The 23,347-nt window shown below is 40.2% G+C and overlaps 2 protein-coding genes across 2 annotated transcripts; one reads left to right on the top strand and one right to left on the bottom strand.

Moving 5' to 3' along the window:
• Positions 1-9,923: 9,923 nt before the first annotated feature.
• Positions 9,924-12,506, top strand: LOC146695046 (uncharacterized). The gene is made up of 3 exons (XM_085476963.1): positions 9,924-10,223; positions 11,392-11,579; positions 11,693-12,506. Exons 1-3 carry the CDS (start codon positions 10,134-10,136, stop codon positions 12,192-12,194), a joined length of 780 nt encoding a protein of 259 aa, XP_085333089.1. The 5' UTR covers positions 9,924-10,133; the 3' UTR covers positions 12,195-12,506.
• Positions 12,507-12,611: 105 nt separating this feature from the next.
• On the bottom strand, positions 12,612-19,737 carry LOC146695045 (ankyrin repeat domain-containing protein 1-like). Its single transcript, XM_085476961.1, has 9 exons — positions 19,611-19,737; positions 17,496-17,681; positions 16,589-16,717; positions 16,082-16,189; positions 15,868-15,966; positions 15,666-15,764; positions 15,344-15,442; positions 14,828-14,926; positions 12,612-14,129 (listed from the first exon to the last, which is right to left on the bottom strand). Exons 1-9 carry the CDS (start codon positions 19,635-19,637, stop codon positions 14,037-14,039), a joined length of 939 nt encoding a protein of 312 aa, XP_085333087.1. The 5' UTR covers positions 19,638-19,737; the 3' UTR covers positions 12,612-14,036.
• Between the last annotated feature and the right edge of the window lie 3,610 nt (positions 19,738-23,347).

The following is a 23,347-nucleotide window of genomic DNA, read 5'->3' as shown; positions in this document are numbered from 1 at the left end:
ACACTAGTGTCTCAGTGCCACACCCAAGCCATCACACTGGCTCCACCATGCTGTTTTTGATCATATTGTGTTCCATGCCGGTTTTGTTGCCATCATTCTGGCATTCGTTGATCTTGGTGTCATGTGTGAAAAGAATATTTTTCCAGAACTGTTCTGTCTTATTTCGATTTTTTTTTTCTATTGTTGAGGCTTATGAGTGGCTTGGACTTTGCAGTGAATCCTCTGTATTTACTTTTATGTAGTCTTCTCTTTATGGTAGACTTGGATATTGATATGGACGTTCCTTTTGTTTTGCTGAGTTCACAATGCTGTCTTGCTTTCTCAGGATGTACAAAAGTGTAGATTTTCATCATCATCATCATCATTGTTTATTTGTATAGCACTTTAAGAACACACCAGGCAGACCAAAGTGCTGAACAACACAGATCAAAAAAACTAACAAATTAAAAATACCATAAAATCATAAAAAAATTAAATAAATAAGAAAGGTGTCAGTTTCCTACAGAGTTAAAAGCCAGGGAATAAAAATAAGTTTTCAATATGGACTTAAAGACCTGCACTGATGATGCTTGTTTAATTTGGAGGGGAAGGTGATTCCAGAGCATCGGAGCTGGAATTGAAAACGCTCGGTCTCCTCTGCATTTCAGCTGCGACTTAGGGACCGACGGCAGCAGCTGCTCAGCTGAACGAAGCATGCGAGGAGGAACATGTGGCTTCGGTAAATCAGATAAGTAGACAGGAGCCAGACCATTTAAAGTTTTCAAAACCAATAAAAGGACTTTAAAACGAACCCTAAATTCAATGGGAAGCCAATGCAAGTGTTGTGGAAGTTTTCCATTTAAATAAAGCCTGCAGACGAGCGGTGAGCAGTAGCTAGCATTCTTTAATCAAAACACAAAGAACACTTTGAGTCATGGTCCAATTACTTTTGGTCCATTTAAAAGAGGACGGCACATTTTAAGGAGCTGAAACTCCTAAACCATTCATCCAGTTCGAGTGTGGACACCCTCAAATGAAAGCTGAGAGTCAACACAATATTTTCATGTCCGTTATATAAAAAACAAAACTTGTGTCACTGTGCAAACATATATGGACCTAACTGTCTTTGGTCCTAAGTTATGGGACTAAAAAGTGCCTGACATGGCCCAAATCAAGAACTGGGCTTGACAATAGGTCAGAATAAGGCTATATCCCAATTCAGGGTCTGCAGCCTTAAAGGCCGCATTTTAAGGCCGATTACATCACAGCGACGCGACGAAGGCTGTCCCAATTCAAAGGCTGCTCCATAGAAATGCAGGCCTCAAAGGCGTCTTTTACTTCCCTGAATTTTAAGGATGGCCCAACAAATCCCAGAATGCATAGCGCGGCGGTGGTGTTATTTAACCCCGATTTTTTTGTCCCCATGACAGAACAGAGAAAACCGACTCATAGTGTGTTAAAACATTTATATTTCTTTTTATTCAATCATCTTCCGGAAGAGAGAGACCCCTGCACAGCTCAAACGCCAGCTGCAAGAGCTCTAACATTAGAATCATAAACTGTGCCTCATATAGGTTTTATTTTGGTACGTTACACGTCACACAGTTTCAAACATGGCTTATATGGAAAGTTCCTCCGTTCTGTGTCTTATCTATTAATATATCTGTGCACTAAAACTTCCTGTTTTTCAGTCTGGCTGAGCACTTTGTGAGTCAAAAGTGGCCTTGCTCTACAAGCCTTCATTATTAAAGTACATAAAACAATATAATAGGAAAATAAGGATACTAAGGATATTGATTTCATGACGTGTGGATGATTTTGCGGGAAAAAAAACGGTGGAAAAGGGGCGCCCGAAGAGTAAACATGTGCAAATGTTTAATAACTTAGAACATTAAAACATTACTGTTGGTCACATGTCAGCAAAGTTATGTGACATTAGTGGCGTTTGTACTAACTTGGTTTTAAAGCCTTTAAAATATACGCCGTTCAATAGTTGACCTTAATCTTACAGAGAATGTGATGATTTCATGGATATTTAAAGTAAGCACTGAGACAAATTTAGTAATGCCAACATATTCAATATTTGTCTCTTATATATAATACATTTATATATACACAGTGTCAAATGAACCTTTCTTTGAGTGAAGATTTAAGGTGACAGGAAATATAAATAAATGCAGCTTGAATCTTTACTGAAGCTCAGTATTTGAAACAGTCATTCACTGCTGTAATAACTAATAATGATTGAAATTATAACTTTAATATTGGCCATATTATATTTACATTACCACAGTGAGATGACTTTAGTCTCATGAACAACATGAGCTAATTGTTATTTACTAGCTAATCTTAAATGACTGTTCAGCACAGAAATGAAGCCCAACAATCATGGTTCACAGTCCCGTGGTCTCAGCTTCAGATACTTATCAAATCGAAGCTCATGTAGAAACAAACAAACACATGAACAAAAGATTTTCTCCTTCATTTCTGTCAAACACAGCTGTATGAAACGTTTCCAGCTGTTAGTATCATGGTTGCTAGGCAACCTGGGCAAGCGCGACAGAGGCTAGACGGTCCCATTTCACAAGCCTCGCACTTCCGACCTTAGTGGTCTTTGAGTACGCGGCCCTTGTGGACCGTTAAGGCTGCAGACCCTGAATTGGGATACAGCCTTCGTGTTGTGTGGAATAGATGTGGCCCAAAGTCAAATCATGACTCACCTTGAGTCAGTGCGGTGGGTGTGGCCACTTTTGGAGAAACATCTACTAATTAGATCCTGATCATTACTCAGGAGCTTTTTGAAGCATATACCGTGTCAACCTGTTTGCCATATGTCTGATAATGTTAGTTATACTGATTTAATTTGGCACTCTTCATCCCCTGACTTAAAATAAGAAGTAGACACACTGTTTTGCCTGAAATATTGACTCGCCCATCCGAATCATTGAGTTCAGGTGTTCCAATCACTTGCATGCCCACAGGTGTATAAAATCAAGCACCTAGGCATTCAGACTGCTTCTACAAACATTTGTAGAAGAATAGGTCGCTCTCAGCAGCTCAGCATGAACGTGGGAGGCCGTGTGAAATCACAGAGTGGGGTCAGCAGATACTGAGGCACAGTTTGCTAACTTTCACCTCCAAACTTCATGTGGCCATCGTATTAGCTCAAGAACAGTATAGAGATCATCATAGAATGGGCTTCATGGGAGAGCATGGATCCCATATCTATCTATTAAAAATGAGGACTTACAAATAAGCTTTAGATTTCCAGTTTATCAAATCCCACTGAGCAGTCCTTCCCTTTGTTGCGGAAGTTTTCCATTTAAATAAAGCCTGCAGACGAGCGGTGAGAGGTAGCTAACATTCTTTAATCAAAACACAAAGAACAGACAACCAAGTTGGTGGAAAGCCTGCATGACCGCGGGGCAGACGGTCAGCAGAGTCTCCCTGAGCCTAGCATGGCTCTCAGTTAAAGACCTTCAGGAACAAAAGGCAGTACACAGCTGTTTCGCACCTTAAGGTTCACACTCCCTTGCTACCTCCCAGAGTCCTCGAAGAGACAAAGGCTACGTTCACACTGCAGGTCTTAATGATAAATTCAGATTTTTTGATCAAATCCGATGTTTTTGTCTGCTCGTTCACACTACAAATAAAATGCGACAGCAAACGCGCTCTAGTGTGAACGCTCAAAGCGGCCGCATGCGCAAAACGAGACGTCACACACAACGCGCTCTGTTTAGACCCAGAGCAAATAATATTGTTTGACTGATGGCCTTAATATAAAGACTTTGGACTTTACGTTTCCCAATTTTTGCTTTAAGTTATTTTGTTATTTACATAATAATGTAAATAACCTAATAATGATCCTTATTGCTGTTTTAGAGGAGCACTGCTTCAAAGGATAGCTGCAGATTTCTGTCAGAATCTGCAGATTATACAGTACAAATAAAATGTTCACGTTTCTCCAACGTTGTCTTACCAACAGTTTCACTAACATCTACACTGGATGGACAGGAAGCGTTCACGATGTCTTCTCTGGCGCTGATAATTGCCGTCTGTCTTGTGTCAGTGACGTAAAAGACGGATTTAATGCAACATGACCATCAAACAGCAGTCGCTTTCTAAAACATCGGATATGTATCGGATTCAGTACAACATACGAAAGTGACCCAGATCGGATTTGAAAATATCGGATTTGTGCCGTTCACACTGTCACACCATGATCGGATATGGGTCGCATAGGGTCAAAAAAAAAAAATCCGATTTGATGCGCTTTCGCCTGCAGTGTGAACGTAGCGAAAAGACTCTTCCTGTGGAGTTGTCTGCTTCCCCCAACTTCCTTACTAGACCTCCACCATTTGTCTTACTGTATGAGTGTGAGACATGTTAAAATCCAGTGGCACCAAAGCATTATACAATAAAATAATGTGATTAATACATAAATAAAATAAATTCCTATACACCTTTAAATCTAACCTCCCTTCTTCCCCTCCCGTCCTGTCTTTCTTTCTTAGCTTTCTCCATCTCTGAGTGAAGTTAGCTCTCTTACTTTTCTCTTTCTGTGAAATAAACAGCTGGACTTTGAGCTGCAACACACTGTGAGACAAACTGCACACAAACAGTTTGTGTGTTTGCTGATGTTTGTTGAGCTGATTTAAAAACGCTGCATTTGAAATTACCTGACAAAATGTTTTTACCTTTATGCTGCTCCTCTTCTGTAGAGCTAGCTAGATGCTGAGTGACCACAACCACAGCATATGAACAACAAAATTAATGGTCCTCCTTAACCCCTGACTATAGAGCTGTGAATTATCCATAAATGATATAGTTTCCTCTCTTTGTATGCCATAAAATGGACTGGTATACTGATAGATTTCCTTTCATGTGTTACAGTTTAAGCTCAAATCAGTACAGATACGTGAAAATTCTACTAAAATACATCAACAAAGTATTTGTGCTTTGTTAGTTCCCACTGTGGAGCAGGGAAATTATTTTACTGCTATTGTTAAATAATTGTCATTATTACCATTGCATTAATAATATAATCTGGAGTTTATATTGCATTCAGGGGTTGAACAGTGTGTGTCTTTCAGAAAGGCTAAAAGTCACAGGAAGAAGGCCTTAAGATGCTTATGCACACAGTTATTATGTTTAGTAGAGGTTCTTGATTAAAACATTTATTTAGTAAAAGTCATATCCATAGTTTCAGTTCGATTATTACATATACGAGAGTGGTTTCTGTCTCTCTGTCTGGTGAGGGGTCAGGAGCTAGTCGCGAGGTGAAACAGGGTGCAATTGTGGTTAGCACACAGACGCACACACACACACACTTGAGGTGTCAAGATGACAAGCGAGCATCCGGCAGTGACAGGATGCACCTATTATGAAGATGGAAGACGATGTTCTTTTAAACTGTGTTAAAAGGTCATTGTGGTTTTGATTTGACGTATGTATATATCCTGTCTGTGACGTATGAAGGGGCGTCAGTAATTCAAACACTGATGCTATAAAATATCTGTTCATGCTTTGATTAAGTCGAGGACTACTGGCTGTCTGCGTACAGAGTGTCTTCCCACACGTGTGTTCATTAAAATCATTGTTTGACCAAGACCTTCTGGATCATGGGTGGTGTGTACTCTCCTTCCTCAATTTTGAATCTTAACACCACCTTTACAGATGGCATTCTGGAAGATTAAACACACTCCCAAACCTTGTGGAGAGTCTTTTATATAAGCAACAGGGCGGCCGACATCATAACAAACCCTATGGATTAAAAATGAGATGCCACTCAAGTTCATATGCATGTGAACGCAGACAAGCTAATATTTTTGGTAATATACTGAGAGAAGATTAAGTGCTGCTCAGATGAACTGATGACCAACAGCAGGTCAACAACAACTCCATTTTAATCAGCCAAAGGAAAAGATTAGCCGCATTAGGAAATGACTCATTTGATGTTGTTTTAGTGCTTCTGTTTCCTGCTTTGTGGCAAAAAACCCGACACACAAATAGAGAAAAACGTTAATTTTTTTTTGTTTTGACATCCTGCACTGAAAAACAGCAGCGTGTCATTTGCAGTTAAAAGAAGCTAAATAAAACATCAGTGTTGTGGTTAGTGTCCCCTAAGCTGAAACACATGATCTCATTAACTGACACAGGCTAACCCTATGACTGCTACTCTGGCTAATGTTGCTGTCTGGTGGCTCGCTTTGACCACAGTTTGAATAATTTAAATAGTGGACGCAACACGGGCAGCTGGGGAGTGGAAGGAAATCAAAAGCACAAAAAGTGAAAAGCAGAATTTTAATTTCTTATATTTACGTTAGTGAAGTTTCCCTCCATTCACCAATCAGAGACAGCACAGTGTCCCGGATACACATCAGCTGAATCTGTTTAGGACTAATTACACACCTCGATCCTTCCACAAAACACAAATGGAGCCCTCATGCCAGCTTGGGCTGGGCCATATCATACCGTTCACGGTAAAACCGGTATAATGTTGGGCAACAATAAGAAAATGAAATATGGCGATAGAATATGGGTAAAACGCGCATGCGCAGTGCCTTTGTTTTCATACGCACATGGCCGAAAAAGCACGGCGGCGACTGAGAATGAGAAGGGCGAAAGCAGATCGTTGAATGAAACGATGAACCTAAACTGGTTTGTAAAAATGCTGCAACTTCAGTGGTGTGGAACTGCTTTAGCTTTCGTCCGTCAGATACACAACAAAGCACTATTTTTGGTAGCAGCGGGCCGTCGTCATTACCGTGTTGTTTGGAAAATACGGCGCACTTAAAATCAATCCTTTGATTTTTCTGAAAGTCGACAGTGCCCCTTATAATCCCGTGCGCCTTATGTATGAACTCTGGTTGTGTTTACTGACCTCAAAACGATTTTATGTGCACGGCGCTCGAAAATCTGTCAAATGTTTTAGTGCGACTTTGCTAAGCATCGAAGCCGCACCGCTTGATGGATTGTCGGAGCATTACGGCTGTCGTAGGCAGGAGCCTCACGAAGTGATACGTGCTGTGCTTCAACATAATATTACCGTATTGTGTGTGTGTATACGCTCTTTTTAAGTTCTGTGGATATTATACATGGTTATGCTGAGGATGTGTCGGCCAATTTCCACTGGAAATGCCTTTTGGTTAAACTGTCAGCAAAGAATATACATTTGCACTGATAAATTTTTATATAGAATAGAATAGAATAGAATAGCCTTTATTGTCATTGTACCGAGTACAACGAAATTGGAGTGCCACTCCCTTGGTGCAAGATTCAATAATAAATATAAATGTAAAATATAAAAAGTACAAAAAAAACAATCGTAAGTAGGGGAGAGCGGGGTAAGTTGTCACACGGGTAAGTTGTCACACTGTTCATAACTCCAACACTAGAGGCTCTATCTCAAAAATGAAATAGCCACTTTGTGTGACTTCTTCTTCTATAGTCAACCTCCTGTTCACATGTGGTCAAGACTGCTCTAATCTGAGGTGAGCACATCTTTTTTATTTTTTTGACCTAAAAGGAAAAATAAATCACTTTAAGTTTTCTTCAGTACAACTTTGTTAGGTATAGATGTTACAGATTATTATTTTACACAAAATAGAGGAGACATTAACGTGTCTTTTGATACTTCAGCTGATGTGCTATGTTGAGCTAACCCTGACATTTAGCCAAAATTAGCATAAATGTCAGTTTGGGGCAAGTTGTCTCATTAACTTTGGGGCAAGTCGTCACATGTGACAACTTGCCCCAGTACAAATAAATGCTCCAAAAAATTGTGATATTGTAATTCATTTGTATTTGTAATAAGGTTTTTGAAGAAAGGAAGGAGAGGCAGGAATTAAGGAAGGAAGGAAGAAAGTAAGATGGTTCGAAATTATCAACGAAAGACAGAGCGTGGCAGAACACCACCTGACATTATGTTAAAGGCAGTCAGGCAGGTAAAGATGCAGAACAAATCAATCACAAGTACAGCAAAGGATTTTGACATAAATTACCGCACTGCAATTACTGACAGCGGACTACCAACTCCAGAGGACATCCAGCCATATCCAAAAGCTGGCCGCCGAAAACCATCCAGCAAAGGAAGAAAACGACGCAAATCAGCAATTCTAACCGACACGCCAGTGAAGCAGCAACTAGAAAAAGAAAAGAATAAGGCTGAATCTAGCAAAAGCTGTTTCAAAAGAGAGGGACGCGAGGGGGGAAAACATCTGGACCTATGAAGAACAACGCAGCTAAAAGAAGAAAAATAATTCAAGAGTCATCATCAGATGATGAAGAGTGCTTCTGCCTTGTCTGTGTGGAGCCATTTTCAAACAGTCGTCCAAAAGAGACCTGGGTAAAATGCGTAAAATGCAACAAATGGGCCCATGATGCTTGCACCTCAGGCCAGGCAATTTATGTGTGCCAGAATTGTGACTATGAAGTTGAGTCTGATTAATCAGAAATAGGGCATCTGTTTTGTTCAGAGGATAAACATGTTAAGTAAAGCAAGTTATTTGCAGCATTCCATTCAGTTATGATGGATTTATGTGCAAGCCAGAGAACATTTGAGTTTAAAGTTCAAACTAAAGTTTTCTTTCTACTTAATGTTTTGATTAAAATGTGTATTGGATTGAAATAATTGTTTTTTTCCAAATTCTCTTGGCATAATTGTTCAAATTTCCAGTTTTGGTTTGAATTTAACAATTAAAATCAATAATCATAATTAAGTATTTGTGTTCATATTTTAAGATAATCTAGTGTGACAACTTACCTGCCGATGGGGCAAATTGTCACAAGTACACATTCTCTATTCAACAGTCTACAACTCCGTAATGAGATAAGATATGAAAATGTAATGAATACATCATATGTGCCCGAGACTTCCGTCTTTCATTTGGTGAAACATTTATTACGTTGTGATGTATGGTGCTCAGTAAAAGTTAGTCAGTGTGAAGAGTGTGACAACTTACCCCGCTCTCCCCTACTCAAACAATAGTAAGTACGATATATTAAACAGGATAGCAGCATTAATATAATGGCAGTGACGGTATGGTATAGCTAAGCAGGTTCAATTGTTTTTGTGCTTATTTACTACGGTGATAGCTCTGGGAAAGAAGCTATCCCTGAATCTGTTTGTCCTATTTAACCTATATAACTTTAATGCACATAAAAACAGCTGCTTGTTTAAGTGAAAATACAGTGATGTTTTATTTTTTGCACAATAAAGTTGTGGAGTTGTAAAGTATTTTGTCTAGTGTCAATTATATCGTCAGTTATATCATTATCGCAAATTTTCAAATGTATATCGTGATAAATATTTTTGGTCATATCGCCCTGCTCTACTGTCAGCTATAACTGTACGCCAGAATATCACAATATTAAATAAGTAGTAGATATCTATCATGTATTACTGCAAATGCAGTGCACCCAGTAACAAAACCCACATAAAAACTATTATTCCCACCGTGATATTTCAAAAAAGACAAAAAACAATAATACATCTTATATTGGACACAGTAGCGTTTTGTTTTTTGTTTGTTTTTTTTGTAAGATGAGATATGACCTCACTGAATAATGCATACATTAGAAAATGGCCATAATCTGCCAAAGGGTGTACGGGCTGTTTTTCACCAGATGAATGACTAATATTTCCAGTTTACACTGACTTCCTTCCACTGAAGCACTTACTAACCACACTCTGTGTGCATTTGCACAGAGGCGACACTAAAGAAAACCACAATTTCTTTTTGTCAGACTTAAAAAATGGGAAAAAAATACATAAGGAAAAAACATATATATTATTAGCATATTATGTTCAGCGAAAGTAGAATAGTTGTAAGGAAACTCTCTCCCAATGGGCCCCCAATAAGAAGAATAATAACATGCATGTGGGAGGTATGAGAAGAGATCTTTCTGTGGTTTTCTGTGAAACATAAAAAACTTTGGCAGGAAATAGTCAAACAGAAAAAGGTAAAGCTCTTGGCATGTGGTAGCATCATTTTATGAAAAACGATTTAAGACAAACTGTTCAGTTCAGCGTCTTTTTCTTTTTCTCTTTTGAAGAAGCAAAGATCGGCTATTCCACACTGAAGGTTGTTTGCTGAAGAAAAGTGTGGACTTTACCTCTGCATTACCTCCACCGTGAAGACAGTCGCTCAGAGATGGCATCTCATGCTGATGTGATGTTCCTAGTTGACACATGTGTCTGCCTTCCTGTGACTATTCTTCTCCTCGTGCTTTCATGTTGTGCTGTAAGTAAAAAATAACATTACTGTCTGTTTGTCGTCTGTCCGTTTGCTTGACAGCCTGTAGAAATGCAGTTAGTTCGTCGATCACACCATGCAGCTTTTAGGCATAAAACATTTCTTTGTGTGTGTGTGTGTGTGTGTGTGTGTGTGTGTGTGTGAGAGAGAGAGAGAGAGAGCCGAAATCACAATAGCAGTCACCTCAAAGCACTTTGAATTTGTAAGGTGAAATTGATCATGGGAATCCCCCAGCAGCTTACACCTAACTAAGGGAGGATTCAGGGTCACCTGGTCCAGCCCTAACTATATGCTTTAGCAAAAAGGAAAGTTTGAAGCCTGATCTTAAAAGTAGAGATAGTGTCTGTCTCCTGAATCCAAACTGGAAGCTGGTTCCACAGAAGAGGGGCCTGAAAACTGAAGGCTCTGCCTCCCATTCTACTTTTAAATACTCTAGGAACAACAAGTAGGCCTGCAGAGCGAGAGCGAAGCGCTCTAATAGGGTGATATGGTACTACAAGGTCATTAAGATAAGATGGGGCCTGATTATTTAAGACCTTGTATGTGAGGAGCAGGATTTTGAATTCTGGATTTAACAGGAAGCCAACAGGATATTTCTAATTTTAGAGATGTTGTGCAAATGAAATAAAGCAGTCCTGCATATTTGTTTAACATCTGCTCTCAGCCTGCAGGCTTTCTTGTGGGCGGCCATTTAAAAGTCAAATGGGAGGCAGAGCCTGTAAAAAAATTGTCAAAGTCTGGTTCCTTGGAAACCAAATATATCATGTGTGGCTCAAACGTTTTGCACAGTCCTGCACCTCTCTGTTTTTAGTGTTTAGCAACTTATAAAAGGTAATTTCTTGTTGCAGTCTGCAGGTAACCGAAATAAAATCACTTTTAGCTTCTCCTTATTCACAAGTGGTCACCAAAGCAGGATAGCACTGCAGCTTTGATTTGCCCGATCACACCAGTTAACCGTCCTGATGCAATCCCAAAGCTGTTTGTGTGTCCTACACATTACTGGTCATACTCATGTATTTCCCTGAAAGTGAACACTGTAACTGTAGAGAGACTGAACTGAACCGAGCACATCATCACATCATGATTTCTTGTAGAGATCTTGAGACGATGTGTCATGCTTATTACTGCTTTAATGTGACTTTCATACTTCCTGCAGATAAAACGCGGGCAGGTTCCTGTCATCTACTACACAAACCTCCTCATCACCACTCTCCTCCAGCTGTTCACAATGATCGCTTTGGTGGCAAACTCAAACCAATTTCAGTACAACTCCTCCTCCGTTTCTTGTTATGCCTTCAGTATGATGGCTAATCTTGGCTTCAAAATATGCATTTCTCTAGAAGGGTACGTGTCTTTGTTTGTACTTCCATTCTATTACTCAGTGAAACATCCTTATGGCCAGATATATGAACTTCTGTACTCTAATAATGATATTATCTCTTTGTATTGTGTTGCAGATCTTTTATCATCGTCTTCAGACAGTTGGACAGCATCAGACAAACTATGATTTCTATGCTGGCTTGCGCTGTGATCTGGGTCATTTGCATTATTACCATCTCCGTTGCTGCAGAAAAACTATTTATTGTTTGTATTCTGGCCATACTCCTTGCTCCACTGTACATCCTCTGCTTAGCAGGGACCCTCAAGTGTCTGCCTGCTGCCACCTCAGTGCCTGTTAAGGAAAAACGAAGAATTGTGGGAGCAGTAGTTCTACTGTTCCTTAACTACTTCGTGATGATCTCTCCAATGATCGTTTTGATTTTTCACATCAGATCTTACATGTTAGATCACATTCAATACATTATAACACATACCACAGATGTTATTATGGCCTTATTTCTGCTCAGTCCTTTTGCGGACTTGATTCTTTTCGTTTTCATGTGTGACTGGTTCACTGACAAGCTGGTGGCATCTTTGTGCTGCTGCATTAAGGATGACAGCACCCCATCGACAGTGTGACTGACTGTAGGACAGGTGGCTTGATTTAGGCAGAGAGAAGGAGAAGCAAAATATTTTGGAAATGCAGGAAAAGAAAGAAAATTGGTATGCAAACAAAACCGTTTACAAATGTTGGTGCAATGAACGCCTCACGGTGGATTCAGCTCTCTCCTCTCAGCTGATGTGTCAAATCGAAAGTAATGGGAAGCATTGTTTTTTTGAGTAATGATGTTGTCATTAAAAATGTAGAATTGTTCCTGAAATCACCAATAAAACCCCATAATAGCCTCAAAATGGGAAAAATGGGAAGAAAAAAAATAAATACATTTTCTTTTCAAATGTAAACAGTTATTTTTATACACATACACCTGTACAGACATGCAGCCTGTTAAAGTAATGCACAGGTTATATTTACTGCATCCTTCAATAAGCAGCAAATTACATTAAAAATCAGTCTTTTATTCATTACATCAAACAACAGAGAAAAAAAAGTTAATTTCATCTTTAAGCACAAACGTAAAAACTTCCTCTTAACCAACAGTGACTGCTTCTCTCTCACAGTTGTATATTTTTTAAGAAATAGAAGAAACCAACTGAAATCAGAAAAGGGACCAAAGTCTAAAACATTACCTTTTTTAAACCCCAAACAGAACTTTTTATTAAAAAAGAAAAGGGGAAAAATACGAACATAAAATGAGCTAAACGTATGTCAGTGTCCCTTAAACTGTATTTTAATGGCCAGTAGGTGGCGATTCCTTGGCTGTGTATAGAAGTCAGTTGATTTATTACCTCAGCGATGAGTTTCTGGCTTCAGTTCGAGGGAATACAACACGACGTTCATTTTGGAAACTATGGTCCCGTTTAAAGTATATTAAACAAAGAAGGATACGCTTTAGTGCTTTCAAAAACCCAAAGTGTGCAAGGCCAAAACTTTAGCCGGGAGTTTGAAGTGGTCATTCACAAACCGCTGGACACTGCACAGTGGCCACATCCACGTTTTAAAACCACATAAAGACGTCCGAATTCAACAGAAATCAAATGTAAGTGGAGAGCTCTTCATCAACCTGACCAAAGCTCACTTTATCCTGCCTTATCTCTCATCTGCAAACACATAAGACCAAAGAACCTGTGAGACACACATCATCGTAGAAACGATGATGCTCACTGAGCTGCAGTGTTTTTACACGGTGCACGCTTCACCTTAAATCTGCACACAGCTCATCCAGCTGAACTACAAGCACATTTGCAAAAACTAAAACAGTCAAGTTATATTTGTTGCTTCCTAATAGACTCACAACATATAATTAGTTACTCTGACCGTTAAAATCAACAAACCAACTGCAACATAACTCAGTCACTCAGTTGTTAAACGTATCGAATCAAACAATCGAAGCTAATGAACCTGATACTGAATTGTCATTAATAAATAATTCACCTTCTCGCTGACTTTAACTCAGCTTTAAGGAGAAAGCACGTACTGTCATCCGAGACATTGTCCAGCAATATTTGGCGATCAGTGAATCTATCAGCGCTAATAATGACATCATCCTGATTAGAATTCACATTGTCTCCTTCACTCTGGTCTCCATGGTGACCGTACATATGATACATTAATATTACAAGAGGAAAAAAAACCTCAGCAGGTCAAAGAAAAGTCGCTGAACTAGGATGACATCCATATAACGTCCATCAGCCCATTTCCTGAGGAACACGATATCTGTGAGTAGGAAAAAACAGCATCCACACTCTGGAAAGCTTCTCGGGATAAACTGCAGTGTGCACTTGGCGGACCTTAGTGTGGCCAGGAGATCCTGTGGCTGATTTTCAGTTTGACTTCCTGTTTTTACTGAACTCTCTTGGCTTTTACTGATCCAGCTTCTCCTCGCTGAAGTTGCACAGGAGGCTCTTGGCTCCATTCTGCCATGAATACAATGTCTCCATTGGAGTTTTCCCGTCCTGCAAGGCAAAAAGAAACAAAGAAACTTTGAATGTTCCTTTTCTGGTACTGGCCCTGCAGACAGGATGAACGCAGAGACAGCACATGTTCTCACTAAACAAACAGATTATTCAACATAATATTTTTTTAAGAAAAGCAGAGGTTTTGTCGACATCAGTCTACTTTAACTATGCACAAAGACACAAAGCTTTTTGAGTGAAGTTTTGAGGGGCTTGATATGAAGCATTAGTTCAGGTGGGACCCAAACCAGGAAATCAGTCAGCGTACCCCAGCTAATGACTCGGCTGATACGCCCTCCAGCTGCTGAAACTCATAAGGAATGCAGGGAGGTAGGTAAGCTGTTGCTCAAATGCAACCCAGTTCTTTCCTTCAGGTTGTGTCTGATTTAAAGTCACTGATGGCTGTTCTTAAAGGGGCCAGACTCTCACTGCTGCTCTCGGTGCCTCCGGCTTTGAGGCAGATTAAAGAGCACGAAGATGCCAGAACAGAATCACACCTCTGAATATCCCTGCGTACAAAATTAGGTCCCTTCTTGTGACTGTGTGATCCTAATGGTAGAAAACGTCACATGCAAGGCTTGTGTTACGCTTTTCAAATCAGTGTAAACAATACAGGTGTGACAACACATGGAGTACGACATATTGTGTGTAGTTTCAAAAACCCAGTTGGCTCTCTGGAGGAGGCGTTGTGTACTTACAGAGTTTTTTGTGTTGAGACTGGCCCCGTACATCATCAACAGCTTGATCATTTTGAATCGGTTTATTCTCACAGCATCGTGCATGGGTGTGTCTCCGTCCTACAGCCGAGGAGGAAAACCCACATTTCAGCAGAGAATAAACTGAACACCTATTTTTATCATTTATCACGATCATCATCTTTTGGTTTGTGTAATTATGGATCGCTGGTGTCAGGACACGAGTGCTTAACTTATTAATGTGCCCCAAATTCAGGGTGAAATAGACCACAAGGAACAAGAATCCAGCAGCCGAGAAACAAACTAAAACTCTACGTTTTAGAAAAATGCAACGCTAAACATCCAGCTCCAAACAAACACAAATTCTTTTACAATGAGTTACCCATATAACGCTCTGCAGGAGTGCCTGAAGCTGAATTGGCTTTATTATTTCATAGACTGTATATAAAGGATGGATGAAGCCGCTGTGACATCACCCTCTGTTTGCTGAAGTCCTGTTGCTTGTACTTTCGTGCTTACTCTGTCTTTGGCGTTCAGGTCTGCTCCACAGTGAATGAGGTGCTCGGCACAATCGCAGTGTCCTGTCCTCACAGCCACGTGCAGAGGAGTGCTGTGCAGCTGAGGAAGAGGATGAGGAGGAGAAGAAGAGGAGTTTATGTTCATGCACGAAGAAATTCTGAAAATCAAATGTCATGAAAATACTAAAGTAGAGTATTTTATGAAAGTATCTGGGCGAGTGCTGCTCACACCACTAGATGGAGCCAAAGTAATTTTCAAAATAAAGAACCGGCTGCAGCTGTTGTGACCTCGAGTAACCCTTCCTCGCAAGTCCTCCACCAACCTTGTCTCTGGAGGTGAACTTGGCTCCTCGATCCAGGAGGAGCTGCAAGGCCGGCAGGCTGCCTCCCCTGCAGGCCCAGTGGACCGCTGTGGCCTCCAGCTGAAAACACACACACGTGTTAGAACAATTCTGCGTGTGTGTGGAGGAAACATCACTAATAAAGGGGGTAAAAGAGAAGGTGTGACATATTTAAAATGCTCACCTTGTCTTTTTTCTCCATAGCCGCTCCGGCCTCCAGAAGTCTTTGCATGACCTCCACGTGTCCTTTGAAAGAGGCTTTGTGCAGAGCTGTTCTCTGGAACTGGACGTTATACAGAAAAATAAGCTTCATAAGTGTAATTACTGTACATGACTTCAACATGCTAATTTTTGAGATTTTGACGTGCTGCAGGCAGACATCGCTGTGCCACACTCACATTGTCGCTTGCATCGGGGCTTCCTCCGTCAGACAGGTACTTCTCCACCACAGCCAGTTTGTTCTCCATGACTGCTGTGAGGAACAGCTCCTCGTCTACTGTCTCCGGCTGGAAAATGTGTGCAGAGAGACTTTAATTAAGAAACAGAGAAAAAAGAAAGGTACGCCTCGGAGCATGCGGCAAGAGAAGCTGCTGCTGTTGCAGCTCTATTGCAGACTTTCATGCATCGACTTATTGTCCAATAAAATCTGTTTTATACCTCATATCATTGGTGACCTGGAGCCCATGGTAATACTTTAGAAGCTTTATCAATGTTAACTTCTATACATAAAAGAGTTGACCTTTGGTTCATGTCATTCAGCATCAGCACACATTTATGCAATGATAGATTTTATTTACACTGCACCCTTTCTTGTCATCAAGGTTTAAAGTATTTCTGGTCAAATGCAAATTAATAATATTAAATTAAATCAAAATTTGGGAATTCATGAAAGTCAAAAACCTTACCACAGTCTCAGGCTCTGGCTCATCTTTCTTCAGGACCGGGCTCTTCCTCTCTCTCCGTTTCTTCCTCAGCTGCAGGATGTTGAACAGGTCGTCCACCGTCTCCAGCTTCAGTCTGCCGCTCCTATCCGTCTGACAGGTGGAAATAAGACAGAGGCCGTCAGCACGCAACAGTAAAAACCACAGACTTCATTTATTATTCAACTTCTACTGGTCTGTTTATTCACTGAATGATAATCAAATGCCAACATGAGCAGTTATAAGTTGTCATACTCCTGAATGCCTCCAGGTGGCAGCACAGATGAGGAGAAAACCAGTTAGATGGCTTCAAAATTCCTTCACCTCTGTGCTTGGATGAGATCATTTACCAGATTTAAGTGACGTCACTCTAACTTATTACATAATCCTGAACCTGTAATTCTCTCTGCTGTGGCAAAAAGGAAACGCCTGAATTTAAACTGAAATTTGTCACCATTACTTTAACCGCAAATACGACTAAAAGTACGTATTACACATGATACACAACTCTAAAACTGACATATTTAAGTAGTTTTTACCTAGAGATGAGTAAGTTCTTCTGTTTAAAAATATCAAGTTTAAATAATGTCACATTTTATTGAATTAGCACAAAAAAAGAATTGTATTCATTCTCACGCTGGTTATCCACACATGTATCTGATAACACTTGAATATTGTGATGTACTCATTGTATTTGATGCATTATTGTCACTCCTATTTTATTTTAAGTAATGAGACTTTCCTGTAACTATCATTGCTGCTGCAGGTGGTGATTGCACCTGCAGAGTCACAGCTGGTGTAACATAATCATATTGACATGTTTATGTACAGCTGTCAGTAAAATAATACTTCTCAGTGTAACCTGTCATTGCACTGTAGCTGCTGCTCTTACATTGAGAGCTGCCACGCTGACTTCCTCCTGTTCGCTGCCGCTGTCACTCTCCTCCGACAGACGCCCGCCGACCCCCAGCTCCCCGTGGGATCTGAGATCATCCCGCTTCTCTTGATTGACGGCCGCCTCGTACACACCCCCCTGAAAGTCATCTGCCTCTATGCCCTCTGACCTCTTACCGGTCACCTGCAGGAAGAAGGAGAGGTGGAGACGTCGTGAGGTGGTTTTGTGGTATTTTGATAACTGTTATATATCCAACAGCTGAAAGGCCAAAGTCTGAATGGTGCCTTTTGCAGAAAAACACCAAGAAAACCTTCCTGATGAATAGATTTGCAGTGTGAAGCACAGACTGATGCACTGAGCTTTGGCTTTGCTGCTGCAGAGTCAAACGCATGCACCCCTCAGCACAGCTAAACACACCACAGTGTCAACGCATTAACACACGCTCACTCAGCTCTTTAATGAGCCACAACTGTTCCATTCAAATCACTCATGTAGTCATTTACACAGCTTGTAGTCCATGCATCACTCTAACAATGACTGCTGAAGGAAACAAAGGGATGTTCAAGTCTAATGCACAGCAACAAACACGGCTGAGACTGAGCTAACCTCTCTGGTACCTCATCATTAAACCACTTTTACCTCCAGTGTGCTTTCATCTTGGAAAGTATACTGAGTGAATTTAATGGATTTAAAAGTTAAATCCTGCGTTTGGAGTTAAAGGCAGTCAGGTTGTGTGCAGAGACAATTCATCACATTTTAAACTGCTTTAGTCAAACAAGTGCAGAGCACAGAATTGAGAAAATCGCATTCATGTCTTCTTTGTTTTTATATATACTTCAATAACTGTTAATGGTGATATGCTGTCACAGATGTGAAGGAAACCTCCAATACACGTGCAATTAGAGACGTTTCAGATTCATTGTTGAAAATACGTTTTAAGACATTTTAGCTGCTTCATCATCTGGTTTGTAACTGAATTAAAAATGAATATTTACTTGTACTTTCTTTGCTACAAGCATTTTTTTTACTGATCTCAATCTTGACTACAAATAAAGTGAATCTGACGGCCATGTTTTAATACAGCTTGTATTTACATTGTGCCAAGGGCGTAGATGTGGCATGGACGGAAGGGACATGTCCCCGCCAATAATTTGGTGCAGTGGTGCAGAAAGAGTTAAATCACGTTCTCTACTGGAGTCCTCCGTCATGTGACAAATATGGCCAATGTGATTGGCTGTGCCTTTCAGGGAGCTCTGTTTAGTTTTAGCAGCGGCAACCCTGCGCTGCGAGGAGGACGGCAGCAAAGAGGAAGAACCTGGATGTAAGAAAGTATTTTTCAAAGAAACCTGTAACTCACTTAAAGTCAAGTTCACTCATATAATGTGTCCGTCATAATAACGTTACAGACTATGCTAACTTTTAACATATTTTTAGGCGAGAATGTAGCTGAGTAAACTTTGTTGAGTCCTGAAAGTCATATTCTTTTATTGTCACGACTGTATTTGAAGCTATTTTTGTATGATACCTGATTTATATGGAATATGACTGAAGTAAACTAAAGCCTAAAATACTTAGTCAGTCATTTGTTTAATAGTAATTTAACATTATATATTTCACATGTAAAACTATGAATTGTAATTTTAAACGGTTTAAAAGCAGGTAGAATAGCATATGTAGGCAAGTATATTTCTCCTTTTGTTATGAAGAAGCAAAAAAAGAAAAAAAAACTGGGCAACGCCAAAACCAAATCGAGGCCCTTGCATTGTGCAAAATCACAATCTAAGAGCCTTACATGGGAAATTAAAGATGCTACAACCGCGGTCCAGGTTCTAGTATTTTGCTTCAGGTTGACTGGCTTCTTGTTTTTAACTCTTGCTGCACACAACAACAGATATTTATACTCTTTACTTTTGTGCATTCAAAATCACTTCTTTTTGGTTCCATTCCATACAAAAATGGTTTAATTTAAATAATATTTAGGAATTAATTAAAGAAATGTGACAATAAGGAACAAAAGTCTATTTGATTTCTCATTTTCAAATGAAGTTTCTTGCCTGTTCTTTCCTCGCACTGCTTCTCTCTGTTACAGTTGCACACATCAGCACATCTTACCAGTTCTTCAACACTGAGCAGTCCCATTCTTCTCCTTGATGGTTTCACTGTGCCGTGGGTACCTGGAGGTGGATTTTAGTCCACAGATCCTCTGGTCTGATGCTCAGTATGTCCGTCTGTCTGTCTCTTTGCCTGCAGCTGGAGCCTCGGCCTCTTATATAGCTTTGCTAAACTGCCGGTCCGTCACTGAGCTCAGATTACATCACTGTCCTCATGTGCTCATGTGGCATTCTCAGAGTTATCAGCGCTGCCCCCCTCCCCTCCTCCACCCTCATATCCATACTCAACCCGTCCCACCCCGAGTGCTGCCCACTTTGGGCTGATCCTGGCACGTCTGTGTCACCGAGCAAAGATGGAGATGAGCTTTGAGGAGTTACTCTGCACCAAATGCTGATGCTGAGTGTTCTGAAAATTGCTTGAACCAGTCACATGCATTCTTGTAAACATAAAGATATAAGACTCTGAAATCTTGAAAGTGCAAAGTCTTTATCACCCCCTCCTGCTCTTTGCTTGAATCTTTCCTTGTTTTCTATCAGTTATCCCTGATTTGTCTTCATACATCTACATTCTTTTCAGCAACTTCACGTCCTGCCTTTGTGTTTAGCAGATGAGCCCTCATTAACATAATTAGCTCCTAAAAAGTTGAAGTTCAGGCTGGAATGAGTCTCTGCGCAGTGTTACCCCGCTACGGTGAGAATCCATGCGTCTCACTGTGGCAGTAACCCGGTGTATCATGGAACAAATGCCAAAGAGCCCAAACTCTCTTGGATGCTTTGAGGAAACAGCAGCGTCAGGCAGTCTGGGAATAAATACAAGCTCTTTGCATGTTTGGCCTTTGACCTGCTGTCTGCTCTTTGGTACTTTTGATCTTGACCTCGCCTTCGTCTCCTCCTTTTTAAAACAGATATTGTGACCTTATCCTCTGACTGAGTCTCTGTGTCCTTCCTGCTGATACAGACTGATATGTTTCCTGTTCTGCAGGTGAGTCTGATCGCAGCACACAGACATATTAAAACTGCCTCATGATCCTCTGAAAGTTGTATAAACTTTTGCTATTTTGTGCCAAAATACAAGGTATAAATTTTACTATTTCCTTCAATCTTTCAAGTGACCAAAACGTGTGAGCTGAAACTTTCTAAAATGTAAACCTTTAATGTCCTTTAACCTCTGCAGGGCTAATAAAACAGGTATATAAAGGTTTAAAATGTATTGTTCTGTTTGTCTGTTAGTATAAAAAGTTAAATGCTGAGTGATTCATCCTCTCGACCACAGATGATCTTTGACAGTATCTGGCTGGGCCTGTGGTCATAGAAATGCAGTGACATCACCGCGAGGAGACAGGTTCACTGTGGATGGGGAATAAATAGTCACACTTTCAATCATCTTCTCACTGTAGCTCAGCCAATCAGGCATCAAAGTCAAAGGTCAACAGATTGACTGACAGTCGGCGACGGGTAACATCATGTCAGGTGTTCTTTGACTTGCTGGTAAATGCGGTCAAGTTGCATAGTACACATATTGCACAGAGCGACGTACAGTACATGCTATGGCAGTGATGACACCTCATCTGACTGCATGCTGCATGAGATCACAGTCCACCAATCAGAAGCCAGAAAATGAAGACGTCATGAGAAGTAACGCATGAAACAAGAAACCCAAAAGTAAAAGTCACTGAAACCATCGACAGCTTGTCTAAAGGATTTCATTTCAGTGCTGACATTTAAATTTCTGAAGAAGAAGCCGAGTAACAATTAAATATTAAATGATGTGGTGCTCACCTGCTTTTATTTAAACTCAAACTGCTGTTGAGTCTATTAAGAATAATAAAGTGCCCACTATTCTACCATCTTAACATCTACACTGTTGTTAGTTAAAATTGTTCTTCATAACTTTAAATGCATATAGAATAATATGTCTGTTATGCAATCATGTATTTCATGATTTTTTTTCTCATACTAATTATTGTGTCACTAAATGGTCAACCATTACAGTCTTTATATAACTGAACTTGATAAAAGGCTTTGTTACTTTGTTCGTTGCTAAATTTTACAGAAGAATTACTGACTTTGTTTTGAAAATGTTCTTAAACACATCAATTGTCTTGTTACGGCTGGCAGGCAGGATTAGGACTCAAACAAAAAGCTTGAACTGGAAAAGGCAGTTTTATTTGCTGTGACGGAAACTAGAAGACACAGAGCTAGATGTTTTCAGGCGCCACAGAGACAACCCACAGCAATGAGGGAGTACAACTCAACAACAGACAGGAATACACAGGGATCAAATACACAAGGGAATAACGAGGGAATTGGAAACAGGAGTCATGCACACCTGGGACTAATAACGAGATGGGGAGGAAGCAAAACTGATTGCACTGAACATAGGAAAAGGAACTGTCAAAATAAAACAGGAAACATGAAGCTTTCACAAAGACGCAGAGACATGACTGACAAGGTGAACATGAAGGGAAGGCACAGTGACGGAAAACTAGAGACTACAAACTAAGCATAGAACACAAGGAGAACATGAAAAACATTAAATCAAAGAATATTAATTAATTTCTTTACCTTTTATTTTCCGTTATGATGCTGATGTTAGAAGCTGTTTTCTTTTTAGGTTGTTTTTAAGCTCTGGCCATGACTGTGGCTGAACATTAGCCTCTGGTTAACTCTGCTCCAGCAGTGTTTATTCATGAACACTGTCCCTGTTCAAAATAACCAAAATAAAAGAATACTGTAGGCGATACTTTTTTTAATGAATCCATCCTGATGTCACACAGTTACAGGTGTAGTTGCTTTGAATGAAAAGCTTAGGCCAGGGATGGAGTGGCCCAGAATGATCTGAATAATTAAAGCTGATAGTGTTTACCAACATAATAATACAAAGCATGTTAATTTCTCCCACCAACTACCCTTAGTGGGGTTTGCTTAATTGATAACTGTAAATTGACCAGGTGTGAACACGAGTGAGAGTGGGTGTCTGCGTCAGTCCTGACAGACTGGACACCTGTCCAGGGTGTACCTGTCCCCGCCACTCGCCCTACGGCAGCTGGGATGCTGAATTGGATCAGCAGAACAGGAAGGACAGATGGATGTTAATTTTTCTGCATGAAGAAATTTGTCTAACACATTAGAAATGATGTCATTCTACAGTCCCGTTTACATCCTCCTGTTTCCCCTCTCTGATGCAGTTATGGCGCAGATGTCAGTTCACCTCACAGATCTGAAGCACAGTCACCAAGCTGGTGCTCCTAAATGGGAAAGAGCATAAATCAAGTAACTTTGATTAAAGTGGTCATTTCAAACAGCTGAGCGAAGATCAGCAAGCACACAGTGTGTCTGCAAACTGAGGAGCTATGAGACGCTGTAATTCTAAGGAAAAAAGAAAAAGTTCATGTTATGTGTGAAAACTCGACTCAGAGATGGAGAAAGATGTAAGAAGAGGAACAGGAGAGTAAAATGAAAGATCATTCGCAGAGGCAAAGACCGCTCAGTATGTGACACTTAATAAATTGCTCGTTTAAAGCTTATATGCAGTATCCTAATGTTTAGACACAGACGTTCTTTGATGTTGGGAAACAACTTGAAGAGTAAATGAAATTACCGTCACGTTGTTTACAGCGATGCACTGTGATGACCTCGGGTACCTCAGTCACTCATATGTTACTGGTTCTCAAACTGTGGGGCGAGCCACACTGCTGGGTCACAGACAGCCAGGTGAATTAGGGGAAGTGAAAATAA

The sequence above is a fragment of the Copadichromis virginalis genome, linkage group LG13, assembly GCF_057382275.1.
Source record: "Copadichromis virginalis isolate Kocher_CV1m ecotype Utaka linkage group LG13, C_Virginalis_male_GT1.1, whole genome shotgun sequence".
NCBI lineage: Eukaryota > Metazoa > Chordata > Actinopteri > Cichliformes > Cichlidae > Copadichromis > Copadichromis virginalis.
Note: the sequence above shows the minus strand (reverse complement) of the source record. Positions and strands in the feature narration are given on the sequence as shown.

Excerpts from the sequence above, each read along its gene's own strand:
- LOC146695045 (XM_085476961.1), bottom strand. The coding sequence starts at position 19,637 with ATGGGACTGCTCAGTGTTGAAGAACTG. Across the intron at positions 15,443-15,665 it reads AGTTCACCTCCAGAGACAAG|CTGCACAGCACTCCTCTGCA; the intron begins GTTGGTGGAGGA and ends CCTCTTCCTCAG. Across the intron at positions 14,130-14,827 it reads GTCTCAACACAAAAAACTCT|GACGGGAAAACTCCAATGGA; the intron begins GTAAGTACACAA and ends TTTGCCTTGCAG.
- LOC146695046 (XM_085476963.1), top strand. The coding sequence starts at position 10,134 with ATGGCATCTCATGCTGATGTGATGTTCCTAGTTGACACATGTGTCTGC. Across the intron at positions 10,224-11,391 it reads TCGTGCTTTCATGTTGTGCT|ATAAAACGCGGGCAGGTTCC; the intron begins GTAAGTAAAAAA and ends TACTTCCTGCAG. Across the intron at positions 11,580-11,692 it reads ATATGCATTTCTCTAGAAGG|ATCTTTTATCATCGTCTTCA; the intron begins GTACGTGTCTTT and ends ATTGTGTTGCAG.